The 17,661-nt window shown below is 36.3% G+C and overlaps 1 protein-coding gene across 1 annotated transcript in view; it reads right to left on the bottom strand.

Moving 5' to 3' along the window:
- Trhde (thyrotropin-releasing hormone degrading enzyme) overlaps positions 1–17,661 on the bottom strand; it is a 395,306-nt gene that overhangs the window by 178,996 nt on the left and 198,649 nt on the right. The window contains exons 4-5 of the mRNA XM_005374325.2: positions 4,133–4,287; positions 1,237–1,350 (exon numbers count right to left, since the gene is read on the bottom strand). Coding sequence (XP_005374382.1) covers positions 1,237–1,350; positions 4,133–4,287 — 269 coding nt within the window. The remainder of the gene's footprint in view (positions 1–1,236; positions 1,351–4,132; positions 4,288–17,661) is intronic.

The following is a 17,661-nucleotide window of genomic DNA, read 5'->3' as shown; positions in this document are numbered from 1 at the left end:
CAAATATGCAAGATGTGTAAGTCCCAGACATCTGTTGTACAGTATGATGCCTATGCCTTATAATAATATACTGTATGCTCAAAATTCTCTAAGAGGCTACATCTAATGTTAAGTGACCTCATCACATCACAAAATAATAATAGTAATAATAAATACAGAGGATGGGAGGGAAATTTTAGAGGTGATAAATATACTTTTGACATAGACTGTGGTAATGTTTTGGGTATAAAATTTGTCCTTACACTCATAATGTTGTATATATTAAATACATACAAATTTTTATATGTCAATCATATCTACATAGAGATCTAATATATATTCATGTATATGTATATAATTCACATGTAATATAAATGATTCATATACATAATCATCTATGCTATACAATAAATGAAATTTGAATTTCTAGAGTTCAGTGTTGGTACACATCAATTTCTACTAAACAGTGTGACTGAAATTCAAAATCTGAGATCCAAAAGAACATACACTTAGATTCTATTAACATGTAGTCACTTACAGACCAATGAAAGCTTATGAAATCAAATTGATAGAAAAAGACATAAAAAGTACAACTTCCCTCCATTTTTTTTCTTTATGAATACCTTAAAACACCACAGTTTAAGGTACAATAAACTCTACCTCAGGTTCAGATGTACATATATATTCCAGAAACATATGCACATTGTGCATAACTCTTTTTAATTTTTTTGTTGTTTTTTTTGGGGGGGTGTTTTTTAACTCTTTTTAAGTAACATTAATGACATCTAGTATGTCATTAATCCTAAAATACACAATTATATTACATATAGCAAGTAGCTTACTTTTTGTGTTTGGTCTATCTCTTGGAAAAAAAGAATAATCTCTCATTTTCCCATATAATTAAAATATCCTGGATACTTAAAATATTATTTATTAATTATTGTTGACTTCTCCATTTTAAAGGATAATTTATCTTTACTATAAAATGCTGCAAACCAAAATATTGCCATTTGAATAAATTGTGTATTTTGAAGTCAATCTATACCAAGTCAGATTCTGTTTAGCTCAATAAATAAAAAATAACTCTTTTGGAACACTAACAATTTAATTTTAGTTACTTTCCTGTATTAGAGAGATAACTGTCACATATGTATAATTTGGTATTTTTATTCACTTCTAATGATAATATAAGTCCCCTGTAGCACAAGATCAACCTCTTATTGGGAATTCCAAATGATGAGAGGAAAGCAAGCTTACCATGTTCCAGCCAGGGTAGAGGTAGTCTGTACCCACAAATTCAAAGTAGTGAGCAAAACCTTCCTTCAGCCACACATCTTCCCACCACACAGGAGTCACAAGGTCACCAAACCACTGCAGTAACAAAATGAACTGGATTCAGATAAAATCACATGTATCTCAGAACAATTTTATCTAAAATTAAACATATTAAACTATGATTATCATAACCAGAAGTTATTTTGCAATTGATTTTGTGATTTTAAAATGTATTGTGGTAAGATTAAACTGATTTATTTGACTACCACTGGATAATAGTTTTTTTATAAATGTATTCAGGGAAGAACAATAACAACAACAACAAGATCAAGGAACACAACGCGAATATTTAACTTGGAGAAGAAAGGACTCCGGATTTTTAAAAAAACTGATGATAAATGTCTTCAAATATTTGAGGCCTATAATGTAGAAAAAGTAAGCTTTTTTTTGTTTTTTGTTTTTGTTTTGTGGTCCTACAAAAGACAAACTGGGAATAATGGATGGAAATCAGGATTGGTAAAATTCTTCTGGAAATGGAGAAAACCTTCTAACCAACTGAGATGCCCAGTTTGAAAATACTATCTTGAGAGCAACTCACCATGGCAGGTACTGACGCATCAGCTTCCAACAGAAACAGTTCAGAAATGACTGACCAACAGGGCCAACTGAGATGTTTTAGGCCCTCCAAGCCTGACTCTTCATAATCTATGATAATGTAGGCTTGGACCAAAAGATAACTTCATGAAAAATAACACTGAAACTTTAATTGATGTTTTCATTAAATCAGGATGCATTACTATGAAACTCTTTTTTCATTGAGGAAATATTTTTTAAGTATTTTTTTTATTCCATTTAAAGCATACATTACATGCCAGGAACTATCTTAGGACTTGAGATTTGAGGATGAATAGTTGATAATATCACTTCTCGGGCAGGTGACTTGCTGTGGATGCAGAGGAGATGGGTGAGGTAGACAGTAAAAACTAAATACATGAATGAGCAACATAATTTCAGATCCTAAGAAAGTGTTTAGAAGTGGACTGCTTTAGTTTGTTAGAAGCAAAAGTATTCTGTCTTCACAGGGGACATTTTGAGTTTAGACTTTAATGATAGGAAGAAGTCAACCATCAGAAAGCCTTGGGCAAGAGGATTCCAGGCAGGTATAAGTAGCCCTTCCTGTGAAAACTCTACATAAGAATCAGCTATTTAAGGAAAAGAAGTCCTGTCAGGCTGGAATATAGCCAGCTAGGAGGAAGGAACGGTGAAGAAATCCTGAAAAGCAGGCGAATACCAGATCACGAACAGTTTTAAGAGCCACAGTAAAGAGCTCAATGACTAAGTTTTTTAATATTAATAAAGTAGCATTTCTTTCAAGGAATCTCTAACTGAATACAAGTAAAAAAAAAAAAAACAGCTCAGAATATATTGATGACTATAAGATATACATTTTAATTGTTTTATCCTTTATTAAAAATGCATGTTTTTAAACCCACTGTCTTCAGAATCATTACAACAGATAAGATAGGGGGTAGCATAAAAATGAATGTGACAATGATTGTAATAATTATTAAAAGTATTTCTTCTAGCTTCTGGTTGATTCCCTCATAGTAAATAACATGCCCAAATACTTGGGTATTACCACAAAGCACCTTACAAAATAAAACGAATGAAATCATTTTCTGAACAATGTAACATTAGCAGTGTGCTTTCTTTTCAAGAGAACTGTACATCTAACTTGTCACTTATAAGAATTTCAAACATTATAACTTCTTTGTCTCAAAGAGTTGTAACTTTAAGTGGAAATCAAGAACAGGAGCCTCAGTGCTATCTGTAAAGGATCCCCTATTACCTACGAGGTAAGAAACACTTGTCTGACTTGGTTAGTGTGACAGGTACAGGCAGCTTACAGGATCACTGCAAAAAGCTGACATTTAGGTAGACAGTCACACAGCTTGGACCAATTTATCTTTAAGTCACTTTCAGTAATTAACACTTATTGAACAGCTCACCATTTTTTCACTGAGTGCATTTTCCACATTATTGCTTCTTTAGTTTTCCTACGTTCCACAAAAGTTTGGATTTGCACTGTACTGAAGTCACCCTGTACCACAGTGAGATTTCTGGTGTTTTAAGTCAAAAGCTATCCATAGTTACTGCTAACTAGGACAGATATTACATTCTATTAACAAGAACATTTACTTTCAGTGGTTTTATTTTCATTAAAATCAATATTCAGATAGCCATTGCAAAACTTCTCTTGTACCTTCCACTCATGAGAAAGTACATAAAATAAAATACAGTGAAATTAATTTCATCATGGCTGGGCTACACGTTGGCTAATTTACATATGAATTTCTAAACATGCCAAGGAAAAAACTATCAATCATTTGAGAACAAAGAGTGTATGGCTACGTTAGTGAAAGACTTCCTAAGTGTCTGTGTGATGAGACAGGGGGAATAACAAATTGATTTCAGTAAAAGCAAATTTTGACACGTACACAAAACTGCGCTGCATCTTGCAACAGTGCAATAAATCATTGCTATCACCAGTCGTCCAATATATGCACAATAATAATCACTAGAAAATAAAGCAAGGTTGATAAGAAATAGCAACCAGCTAGAGGCTCCAAAGGGATGGCTGTTAGGTGGCCATCCTAAACGGAATGGTGGTTGCTTATTGAACTTGATCTGTGCATTCATTTTTGTTTGTGTTGTCATCTGAGAAAAACAATGTATCTCCCAGAAAAGAAAATACTACACAGTGCTTCAAATAAAACTTAATAGGGAGGATAATTTAGTTACTAATCTGGGTATCCAAAATCATTCTACAATCTCAATAGTTTGCACGTTATACTTATACCCGATCCTTTTCTCATACCTGGTGACATATCTCATGAACAATGACCATGGTGACATCCAGCAAATAAGAAATAGATGAAACACTGGGATCCAGCAGTATTCTTTGTTCCACAAAAATACTTAGTCCCCAGTTCTCCATAGCAGCATACGGATGCTTAGGCACAGCTAAAAGATCTAGAAATAGAATAAAACAGTTCCAAAGACTTTAACAAAGATACTAGATTCTATATTTTAGAACTAAAAAAAAAAAAAAAAACAATCCTAACTAGAAGGGAAACTTGCTCTTAGAAATTTTGTTTTAAATTAAACAACCTGCCATTTCTACATAACAGCAGAAATATAAGCTATCACAATAAGTGCTGTCCATATTCGGTCATTCCAGTTTATTTTCAGAGCCAGAACTACAGGCATCTGGAAGTATCAGTACCGTTATTGATGGGCCCATCCTAGTAAGTTTCAGAAAGTCGAAGAAACCAAACGCAGCAGGGGCCCACAGAGGCAAAGCCATTGGTCCTTCTAATGAAACTATGCTAGGCTCAGTGCAATAAATATTATATTCTTACTTTTACCTCAATGCTTTTCCAAAGATTACATTTTATGTTAGTCTTAAAAGGTGGTGTCATTCTTCTCATTGCTTAAAGTCTAGGATAGTTTTCCAGGTCTGTTTAAACTAAAATGTTGCATGAAAATTTAGTTTATGAAGAAAGCTGTGATTGAGGATCCAGTGGGAAGAGAACTGCAGATGGGACCCAGGGGCTTTGGTCTGGCCCGGCCACCCTCAACTACACACACGTCATCAGTAAATCACTTAAATCCTAGAGACCACAATTCCCTCACCTATAAAATAAGGTTATCAGCCCTATCTCTAAAATGCCTTCCAGTCCAAAAAATCTATGATCAGACTGTTCTAAAAGGTTGTAGAGGTATTATCAATTTCTGGTGATGATGACAAAAAGTTCATGCTTTGATGTATTCCCTCTGCTGTAGACATATAGCAATGATACAGAAAATATTGAAAATAAAAACTACAACCATCTTGCGCCTCAAAACGAATCTCCCCATGGACCAGAAATGGTACAGAAATGCACAATGGTGACTGCCTGTGAAGTCACAAGCATGCTGGGCCCTGGCTCCAGAAGCAGGCAGTGGCAGCTGGGAATTGGCTCCTGCGGGCCCACAAGAGCCAAGAGGACAAAAGCCAAGCTGACTGCTTGATGCCAGGGGTTGAGGTAGGGCATGCATGCTCATGAAAAGAGGCCGAAAATAGCTAGTGCTCATTGCTTCCTGGGAAAGCTAGCAAGTGGCAGGGCACAGATTTGAATCCAGGAACATGGTTCCTGGACCTGTTTCCTTCATCATAATGACACAGTGCTCACGGTCTCTGGAGAAGAAGTTCCACATCTCAATACGAGCCTGGAATCATTCCCCAGGATGCCACAGAGACTCTGTACAAGAATGCTCCTCATAGCATTGTTTGTAAAAGTGCAAAGGGAAAGCTAAATCTCTTTGGGAAAGATAATGGGCGAAGAAACTATGAAAGTGCTTTGTAATGGAACACTGTGAATCACTCATCAAAATGAGTAATCTCACCACTAAATTCTAATATAACAAATATTAACACGGACAATCTGAGAAACATAATATCGAGGAAAGAAGTAAGGTGTAAATGACCCATGTCATATATTGCATAACAAGAAGCAGAATAGCAAGAAGGTAGAGGAGTCAGGCCTAGGTAAATGGAGACACACACATACACAAACACAGAGGCAGTGAAGATTGATAAAATGCACATGAAAATACACAAAGCAGCAATGAAGACTAAATTAACGATCATGTTTACTTCAGGGAAGAAACAATGAGAAAAGGATGGGGTAGTCACTTCAAAGCTGGCAATGGGTACATGGGTAACAGTCTGTTTTTTACTCTCTTCTGTATACTTTAAATACTTCATAATAAGTAAAAGAATAAAATAGTAACCAGTCTCAAAGAAAAGTTAATTTTCACTTATCCCTGACCTCTACAAAAATCATATACTAAAATCAGTCAAATACTCCTATGTCCCCTGTGTCCTACTATATTGTAGATGAAGAACAAAGGCATGACAGCTATAACACAAAAAAGAAAATTGTAAAAGTAAAAAGTGCAATGAGAGGGCAAAAAAAAATAGTTCTGCTGAGAAGATTCTTGAAAAATTGCCCTTCAAAAGGTAAACAGGATTGCAATAGACGGAAAAAGAGGGGGAAAGCAGGTGGAAGCAAAAAGAATTCCGAATGTTCTGCACACGCACCAGCTCCCTGGGATGAATGTGAGCATCATGAACTGCTAACACATAATAAAAACTTCAAGTTTTAAAAAGAAAGACATAATCTGCACACTTGTGTATGCAATAAATATTTCCTGAGCATCTCCCTTGCTTGCTGCAGATTTTCTTTGTTATGCCTTCCAGACACCTTGCTCCTTGCTCCTGTGGTGCTTGTGTTCATGTCGTGGTTTGTGTCTAGATGTCTTCCCAAAGCCTCATGCAGGCATGGAGTGGGCTTCTAGAGTTTATGATTGATTCGGGGTCCAGTGCTGGGATTATGAGTGTGAGTGCTACACTGACCCTGGGGCGGGTAATTTGCATACAATATAAGAAAAGGAAAGAGGCTTGCTCTCTGCCACTCCTGCCTTGTGCTTTTATTGCTCTTGCTGTTTTCCACCACCATGAATTGTTGCTCTCTGACATGTGCCACTCTGCCTTGGAGCCAGCTGAGTATGGACTGAAACCTCCACAGACTGTGAGCTAAATAAACCTTTCCTTCCTTAATTCTCAGTGTCAGGTATTTTGTCTCAGCACTGAGAGAAAAGTAACCAGGACAGTTCATATGTGGGTGTGATGTGGAGGTCTACTAACAAGTAATATATGAATGAAAAACTTTAGTTAAATTATAATTGATAAATGGTACCAAAAAATACATGTAAGTAAGATAATGGTTGGTGAGTGAGTGGATAAAAGATGGTAAAGGCAAGATTCTCAAGATAATCACATGTCAGCCAAGATGTGATTGCTGTAGAAGTCAGCTTGCTCAAAGATCTATATGAGTGAATTCTAACAAGAGGGGACAACAAACCCCATACACCTAAGGTGGAACTAAGACAAGTGTATTGGACAAACAGAAAGGAGTCTGGTGTAGCCGAATCACATAAAGGGAAGAGCACATACCAAAGCACTGGTACAGTTTAGAAGTACATAACAGTTAGACACTCTTCTGCTTCAGATTTTAATTTAAGACCTTCACTAAATATGAACAGACAACAGAACCACCTTGTGTCAATATTGTCTGTCACCAGCAGATGGCGAAAGCAGTAGCAGGCCTGGTGTGATTTACATGCAGGAACCAGTGGACTTAATAGCAATTCTTGGAAACCAAACCTGTTGCAAAGTAAAAGCAGCTCTGTATTCTGGAATCCTTCAAGAACCAAGAGTAGCCAGGTGCCCAAGGGCAAGTAAGCAAATCAGTGCACACATTAGAATTTGGATTGGCTCACATGGCACAGAGAGAAGACTCCACATGTATGAGCCAGATACAGTCCCTAGGACTTTAAAATACAAAGACAGGTGCACTTAGGATGCGGTTTTCAGATAACAGAAGCCTGCCTAACTGCATAAACTCATGCACAGTGAGGAAGCAACTGAAGATTTGTGCCAAAGGTATTAGGCATTGGTGACCCACAAAAGCAAATGGTTACATATTGGCATCTGGAGCTCTGAAAGCAGGAAAGTCCCATGTAGGTAGCAAGATTACAGATGAACAAAACAAGGACTCTCCAGCAAATGGAGCCAGATTTAGATAAAGTGATTGAGGAACAGAATAAAACACATGGGGTTTGTATTGCAGGGAAGTTTCTTAGGTATAGACAGGCTTTACCATAGAGATAGGAAAGCATATTTGTGAATTATAGAAAGAGAAAAGCAAATTTAAAAGACTTAGATTGTGCTACTGTACATACCTTATGAAAACTTTTTGGAGAAATTTGTTCAAATAACTATAGAGTGATATTTTAATTGTTTTTCTATGCCTTCACAACATAAGGAGCCTCATATGATAGTTTTATGATTGAAGAACCCCAGCATCAAGTATATATCTACACAAAGGCTTATCACACATGTTTACAACAGCTTAATATCCAGCAGCTATAAAGTGGGAATAACCCAAATGACCATCAGTAGGCAAGTGGGTAAAGTGTTGTACATCCACACAACAAAATAGAATTCATCAGTAACAAGAAATGAACTGTAGAAACTGGCTACAACATGGACAAACGACTGAGTTTTAAAATTTTTAAAGAATGTACACTGTAAAGCTGATGTCATTCATGTGTATAAAATTCCCCAAAATATAAACTAATCTGCACTGTCAAAAAGCAGATCAGCAATCACCTAATGACAAAGATGAAAGGAGTCACATACAATAATAACCTTATGGAAGGAGGTCATCTGTTCATTTTGGTGGTGATTCCACATGTATATACATTTGCTAAAAGTTATCAAATTATGCTTATCAAAACAATACATATATGATGTTTATTGTACATTACTATATCTCAATGGAGCAGTTAAAGAAAAACTGGAGATAGTAACTAAAATATTCTTATGCTTATTTGAAGTAGATAACAATCCTTCACAAAAAATTAAATTATTTTAATGGTTGTAAATTAAATTACTGAGCCTATAGTCATTAAACTGTGGACCCATAGCTCTTTAATTTGCCTTGAAAATAGAAGAATACTCATGTTTCAGAATCTAATTTACTTAGAAATTCAAAGACAATCCCAGATAAAATTATGCACAGTATCTGCTTCCAATTAATTGCCATAGCTTAAATACGATAGACAAGAAAAAAGATTCACATAGTACTAGTGAATGTGAACGTGAAAACATAAATTAACATAAAAATTTGGCTTTCCCTACTTCTCTTTTTCTTGCCCTCAATGCACTACAATTTAACAGTATGTTTTAAAAAAGTTTGGAATAACAAGAGCTACAAAATCTCAAGGATGTTTCTGTTTTTCTCTTTTGAAACATCGCTGAAACATATGCTATTGAATGGTGAATAGAACAGGATATCCATGTTCTGCTACTATTCTCAGATTAACCCTTCTTGGTTTGGTTTTGTTTCTTACCCTCTAACTTTTGAAAATCAAAGAGGCTCAGGACATTTATCTCTTGTTTAGATGTTTTATTTTGCTTTCTTTTCTTTTATTTAAAAAAAAAAAAAAAAGCACTTGGTATTGTCTCAATGTGAAACATCCAAAATTCAACTTGAAAATCTCCATTATTGTGGCATTAGAGGTGGGATCTTTGGAAAACTGATGAAGCTATGAAAGACTCTGCCCTCATGAATGTATTTGTGCCTTGTAAACAGGATTCAGGAGGTGATTTGGCCCTTTGTTGTTTCCTTCATGTGAGGACATAGCTATTTTTTTGTCCCTCAGACAAGGGACTAATATCTACAACATATAAAAAAAAATGAAAAAATCAGACCCTTCAAATTTAAAGACCCAATCCAAAAATGGGCACCTGGGCCTGGGAATTTAGCTCAGCGGCATGGTGTCTGCCTGGCAAGTGCAAGGTCGTGAGTTCAATTCCCGGTACCAGGAAAAAAAAAATGGGAACCTGAGATGAATATATACCTCTCAGAGGAAGAAGTAGAAATGACAAATAAAATATGAAAAAGTGTTCAACATCACTGGTCATTTGAGAGACAAAAGTTCAAACAACACTGAGATTTCACCTCATACCAGAGAGAATGGTTATTATCAAGAAATTAACCAATAACAAATGCTGACACGTGGTGGGGTGCAGACTGGTGCAAACACTGTGGAGTCAGTGTAGAGATTCATCAAAAAAGTAGGACTAGAGGTCCTGTTTGAGCCAGCTATTCTCCTTCTGGTTTCTTTCTGGAAAAATTAAAAATATCATACCACAGAGAAATACATGCACTCGTGTTTATAGCAATACAGTGTCTAATAGCTAAATCTTGGAAACAATCCAAAAGCCCATCAACTGAGGAATGAATAAAAAAGATGTGATTTTTTTATACAATGGAGTACCATTCATCCATAAAGAAGGTTAAACTTGAGACATTTCTAAGTAAATGGGTACAACTTAAGACCACCCTCTTCAGTGAAATAAATCATTCACAGATGTGTAAATATCACATTATTTCTCTGACGTGAGAAACCAAAAGTGTAAATAAGGAAAAAAGTGTATAACAGATATTATGAAGTAAGAAGAAATGGTTCAAAAGAAAGGAGAACTAGGGAGGGCAGAGAAGCAAAGGAAGGGAAAAGAAAAAAATGATAAAAGAAAGATAAAATGGAAATAAAATTTTATAACTAAGAAGGGAAAGGAGGGGAGGGGATTTGGAAATAAAAAGAAGAATCAAGATATCATATACAGGCACAAATTCTCTATGATGAATATGATTGGTATGCATATCTAAAGTGTACCATTAAACTTAATATAAATAAATAAACAAATAAAATTCATCTCTGGAGGATGCAGCAATGAGGCCCCCTCTTGGAAGCGGAGAGCAGCCTTTATCAAACACCAAATCTCCCAGCACTTTACCTTGGACTTCCTCACATCCAGAACTATAAAAAATAAATTTTTGTTATTTACAAAGTACTGAGTGTCACATATTTTGGCACAAATGGATGAAGATTCTCTACCTTATTTTCTTTGAATGTTGTCATCTGCACACATCTATCATCTATCACCACTCACTTGCCCACACCGCTCTCTGTGAGCTTCAGATAAAAATATCTAAGCACCTTCTAGGAGAACTTTGCTTGCGGGAACCCCAGTGTTGGATTGTTTTCTGGAGTAGGCCCCTCCCCTTGTAATCTGGCTTGAACATTAAGGAGCACTTTTGCACTTTGGGGAAAGTAACTACCATGAAAAACTCTCCCCCTACCCTGAGAATACCTCAGGAATCTGCAACCACATTGAAAGGCCCCAAAAATCAACAAATAAGGCCTGTCAAATGGTACATATGACCAAAATGCAGCCTCCAATGTTAGAAGCTGTGGTAGCACAATTATGCTTCTGACGCATTACCTTGTGAACTAGAAATGCACTCTAGTGTATTCTGCATTACTTTTGTGGTTTAGATATAAAACATTCCCCAAGAGCTGCCATTTTCAGAAGTGAGGCTAGTGGAAGGTGGTTAGATCATGAGGGCACTGTACTCCTGAGTCAGTTAATCCACAGATGGGGTTAGTAGCTGAGTGTGCTGTTAGGGAGCAGGCCCTAACAGAGTCCCTAAGAACTTCACAACTCCAGTAACCCAGACTTCAACCCTGAGGCTGAAAAAGGACAAAAAACCCTAAAGACAAGAGGTTTAATGCTAAGGTAAGAATTATGAGTGGCCCCCAGTAATTCAGGAACATTGCCTCAGTGGCCAATATCTCTCCACCTCAGCAGAGAATAGAACACCACAAGGCCTCTAGTATGATCAGAGAATGTAGTATTGTCCTTAAAAGTAGCAGTAGCCCTTGGTTGCATGTGGAACTTTTTTCTCTCAGAATCTAAAGTGCATACATTGATACTAGAACTTCTAGTTTCAAAACAGGGGGAAGAAATCCTCAGATATTTTCCGTAAGAACAATTAGTCTTTCTGATTATTCCTGTACATGTGCTATAGTGTATTTCTTTAAATCATCCATTCAATTACAAATGCATTTATTCATGCATTAGCGTTTGTTGAGTCCTTACTCTTTTCTACCAGAGAAAGGGACTGACTGAGATCCTGCTTTTGCCCAACTGACATTCCATCCTTGGAAAGATACAGAGTTGGATGGTGCAGGGAGCGAGATAACTACACTACACAGGAAAATAAATCAACAATATAATACTGGATTGTGGCTGGGAAAATAATGAAAGTAATGCAAAGTGATGTTATTGAGTAACAGAGTTAAAGAGAGAATACTTTGGGTTGAACGACCACCAAAAGTATCCTTCAGGACACTGATGAACAACCAAAAATCCCACTCCAATCCATGAAGAAAGGGCTGTTTTCATTAAAATTGCTGCATTTTAATGCCTACCTCAGTACCAAGTACATGGCTCACGTTCAAAAACTAAGTTTTGAAAAAGTAAGTAGAAGTTTGTTTTGTGATGAGAAGTAATACTAAACATAGTTTGCAATTAGTTTTGTCTCTAATTACAAGCCAAGCAAATGTATACTTGCTCACCAATTTCCACCCATGAAATAGGCTTCCGTTCCACAGTTCGGGTGACCAGGTCCATGGATTTAATCTTTGCCACATGAAGGACTCTGCTTCTCCTTTAAAGTAATTTCCTATTCCTAGACTAGCATTCATTTAGATGTATGCCTTGCAGGTTCATACATAGGTTTTAAACTTTTGCCCTGGTCCTTCCACCCTGAATCCACCTTATCTTCAAATCTTTATGTTTCTGACCCAACTCTTTCTATTTTTATCCTTTTTTTTAGCTTTAGTTCACCCTTTACACTTCACCTTTATTAATGTGTTCCATACTGCACCTTAGCAATATTTTAATTACAATGTAAATTATTTTTCCAGTTCTACTGTCCAGGCCTTCTCAGTTGAGGGCAGTGAGCATTGGAGTCCAGACCCTCTGCGACCCAAACCTAGGCCTAACACTAGCTGTGTAACACTTGCTCAATCTCTCTCAGTGTTAATTTCCTCATTGATAAAATGAGGAATTTAGTGATACTTGCCTTTCAAGTTGCTGTGAAGCTTAATTGTTAGACCATATAAAGCACTTAATCCTATGTAGAGAGAATGCTAAATCAGTATTATTATTACTCTCTGAGAATTTCCCATTTCATTCTCACCCTGGAGAACTGAGTGCATGACTTTACAGACCTTAGAGCAAAAGAGAAAGAAATAGAAAAAAGAAACTTGTCTTTGAACAAAGATGAAATTTTGATTAATATGGTACATTAGGGATTTTAACTTATGAATTTAAATTTCATTTTTTGATTTAAACTTACACAGATCCTATGTAAGAATGAGCCAAGAATATCACAGGGCTTGCCCTTCATGATCATTCAGCGACACTGAATAAAATTTTTAAGTATAGCACATAACAAACTCAAAAAGTAATATTTTGACTATATCATGATTAGCACTGCAGAAGACACTACTCACATATGCAATATTTGTCCAGGACATACACAATTTATGTTTAAGTATAAAAATAAAACTCTTGCTCAGAAGTTAACATGTGTAAATAAGTAAATTACATTCAAATAGCAATAAGAACATTGATAGATGTTCTCATTCTTGATACTTCTAACATGGCAACAATCCTTTTTTCTTTCTTTCAATTTTGAATTTTGAATGTTCAACAAACAGGTTAAGTTCTGAATGATTGTTCTAAGTTAATTTGATAAAGAGTTTCAATTTTGTTATTCTTGGATACATTTCCACCAAATCTAAGAATGAGTCAGTTCTTCAAAGCTTTAAAACAAAGTATGCTTTTCTCTTGCTGGCCTTTCTATTTGACCACTTTGATCAAAAGAAAAAGCAAAAAATAGTTTCAGATTCACATTTTGGCCGGTAGCAAAATTTTCATCAGCACTACTTGTATTCACAAGGTTGGCTTTTAGTTCTCCAACTTGAGCATTCTCCTGAATTAGCATTAGGTCATAATATGCAGTCAGTGTTTTGCTGATCCTCCTGCCGCACTCTCATTCTGCAATCACGTTTCCTCAACATTTACTGATTACCACCAATTGCAAAGAAGAAACACTTTCCATATATGCTTGATTTCTCTTTTTCCCAAAAAAGAACTTCTATGCCAAAGGACTTATTCCTAAGCACAGGGAACATATGTCAGTCCCTCACCCAACTCATTTTTTAAATTATATCTACTTTAATTTCCATCATCAGAGCATACATTTTCTTTATTATACATCAAGTACATTCAAAACTCATAGGCTTCATTTTAAAGGAAACGATTAAGCATGAACACACAAAAAAACACAGTAAATGACCCCATCCCCATTTATTGGCAACAGGACAAATTGAATAACTCTTGTAATATAACAGATTTTCCATTATCTAAGGACATAGAGATTGAATGTGGAGGTTCCTCCTTAGTAAAGTATGCAGTCATACTGTATTTCCATTCATTCCAAAATGAATTGCTCATTACTTAATATAATCCATGTTGATCTGGGTATTGGACATATAAAGCTTAAACAATAAAGACATGTTCCTTTTAAAACTCCCACAGATCTTAAAAACCAATGGGGGATACAAACAAGATAAAAATCACATAACCATAGACAGATGTGAAGGTAATTACACTATAGTGTATGTGCAATGGTGAGTGCATGGTACAATGGATATAGCGTAGAGCAGAGATTGAGGACATAAACTGAAGCTACACATGATGACACACACTTTGTAATCACAGTACTCTGGGAGGCTGAACTAAAAGGACTACAAGTGTGAGCCCAGGCTGGACAAAATATTGACTTAACAAGACCACTCTAAAAATGTAAAAGACATGGAAGGCTGGGGATGTTGCTTAGTGTGAAGGCTTTGGATTCAATACAAAGTACAACAAAAAATTAAAATAAAAGAACACAAATTCAGTCCTGCTACTTACAGAGCACATTGCTGATTGCCTTTGCCCTTCAATTTCCTTACCTATAAATAATGGAGACTAATGAAATTACAACTATTTCATGTGACTATTGTAATGATCATTACTGAAACAAAATTCTCAGAGGTCTCACATTCTCACATTCTCATGCATTTTATGAGCACAAATATTGACAATTTTTTGTTCTGTACTATCTTTCTTACAATGTTGTACAGCAGAAGCTGAGACAGTGTCCTCTTTAGAAGAAAGGGCAAGCATACCTACCATGATTTATAACCAGATGCACCAGGATAAGGGCTACTTACGTGTTATATAACCCATTGCATGTGTAGGTGCTACCTGGGCTTCTCTGTATTACTCTTAGGAATTGAGACTTGGGGAACTGACACCAAAAATGTTGAGACTCTGGGTACCGCTATGGCTACAACAATAAAGTCTTTTGCTTCTAACCTAAGAAGTTCATGTCTTCCTCCTGCACTCATTTAAAAAAAAACTGGCAAGCCAACTCATTAAGACTGCAAATAGAATAAGATAAAATCTCAGACTGTTCATAGTTCTTGCCTATATGAAATATATATTATATGAGTTACTTAGAACCGAGCCCAATGAACAGTGAATTCTCAACAATTACTAGACGTTCTTGCAGACAGAAAAATGCTCCAAAGATATCGAAGATATCTATATTAGTTTATTTGGTAAAGGCAATTAAGGTTGTAAATACAATTAAGGCCGCTAATGAGCTCTGCCTTGTGATGGGATGAACATTCTCAATTAGCCAGGCAGACCAAAAATAATCATAGGGGTCCAGAAAAATGAAAGCAGAAATGCAAAACAGCCAGTGAGAAAGTGCAACATGTGAGCAGAGCGATAAAGACCCTACCAGACATTGCTGGCTTCAAAGGGAGAAGGGGCATCATGAGTCAAAGAATGCGGGCAGTCACTAGAAACTGGAATAGTAAAGAAAAAATCAGAGATCTCTCCAAAAGCCTCCAGTGACTGCATAACTACATAACTTTAAGAAAATAAATTGGTGTTGTTTTAAGACATTAAGTATATGTTAATTAATAATAGCATCAGTAGGAAATTAAAACAATTGCCATCATCACCTTTATTAGCTAAACTAATTCCCTAATATTGCCATAAGGATGAGAAAAAGCGTCCCAGCAAAAGTCAAAAAGGTAGCCCAGGGAAAGTTTATTTTAGGCTAATAAAGTAATATTTGCAAAGAAGTAAGATAGGATGTTGAAATTTCAGCAAATAAACAAAATGGATCAAAACAGCTGAAGTATAGAGTGGTGAATATGGTGTTGGACAAGTTGACTTTGAGTAGTTTCTGTAACATCCAAACTGATGTATCTAGTAAGAGCTAAACATAGACATCTAATGTGTTGGGCCAAGGTGTGGGTGAAGGAGCAGACTTCGGAAGTCATAAACACTTAAATGGAAGAGCACAAGTCTAAGGCTGAATGAGAGCAGTGCTAAGGCAGATGCCTGAAGATCACAGACATTTCACGCATAGGAAGGAGACAAACAAAGCAGGGCAACAAAGGCGGAAGACCACAAAAGGGAAACAGGAAATAAAAAATAGAGGAAAAGGGGCTGGGCATTTAGCTCAGAGGCACAGCGCCTGCCTAGCAAGCATAAGGTTATGAGTTTGATTCCCCGTACCGGGAAAAAAAAAAAATAGAGGAAAAAAGGAGAACTACCATAGTGTGAAATTATACCAGTCAAGAGCAGTGATTCAATCAGAAATGGAGAAAAACTGTGCTATGGTTTAGAACTAAAATGTCCCCCAAAGGTCTGATGTGTTTAGAAGGGGCTTGGATGGTGGCAGCATTATACGCATCAGTGACCTCATCCATTGATGAGTTTGGTAGGTGAATGGTCTGTGAGGAAGTGAGGCCTGGTTGGAGGAGGTTTGCTGCAGTGTGACCCGGAAGAGGATATTCTCGCTCCAGGCTCCTCCCTTTTCTCTCTGCTTCCTGGCTACCACAGTGTTAGCATCTTGTCCTCTGCCATGCTCCTCCACCATCCAGTTTTTGCCTTGAACTAACCATTGACTGAAATGGGAGCCAAAACAAAGCACTCCTGCTTCAAGTAGTGGGTGCTATATATTTTGTCTCAGTGATGGGAAAGTAATTAAGACAAGTTGACAGTCTTTGAATATCTTACATACATTTATAAAGCACAGCCAACACACACTGAAATAGTTAAATCTGAATTAGTGTGTGCAAAGAATACTAGTTTACCATTTACTATCATTTTCAATAGAACTTCAAAATAAATAGAGCATTTTAAACAGATATAGCATCAAGTTTAATCATATGTATTAAAACCACCACCTGATAGAGGAAAAAATTCAACACAGTGTTCTCCCCTACTCCCATTATCTGTGAAGTATCAGTCAGAAGACACGCAGTAGATTCACAGAACCCTATAGATGCTATGCTTTCTGACTCTACATATATACCTATGAGAGTTTCATTTATAAATTAGGAACACTAACGGATTAAGATCAATAACCAATATTAAAATGGCATGAGTAGAATACATTATGATAATTGTTAAATGAATGTGGTCTTTCACTCTCAAATTATCTTTCCATACTATACTCACCTTTCTTTGCAATGATGCATCATCCTGTATCTTGAGATGACACAATACCTACGTGGTGATATGAAGTGAGATGGATGATACAGGCATTGTGACATGGAGTTATGTTACTTTGTAAAGATTACACACAGGCACTGCAATACCTCTTTAGTTGATCTGATAACTTAGATGGCTAATAAGTGACTAAAAGGCCAGTAATATAAAACAGGGATACACTGGACAAAGGGGTTACTGACTTTCCAGGTGGAGCAGAATGGGACAGCATGAAATATCATCACACTACTCAGAAT

The sequence above is a fragment of the Chinchilla lanigera genome, unplaced genomic scaffold, assembly GCF_000276665.1.
Source record: "Chinchilla lanigera isolate Chin_1 unplaced genomic scaffold, ChiLan1.0 scaffold00004, whole genome shotgun sequence".
Classification (NCBI taxonomy): domain Eukaryota; kingdom Metazoa; phylum Chordata; class Mammalia; order Rodentia; family Chinchillidae; genus Chinchilla; species Chinchilla lanigera.
The sequence above is the reverse complement of the archived record's forward strand: the minus strand, read 5'-3'. Positions and strand labels throughout refer to the sequence as shown.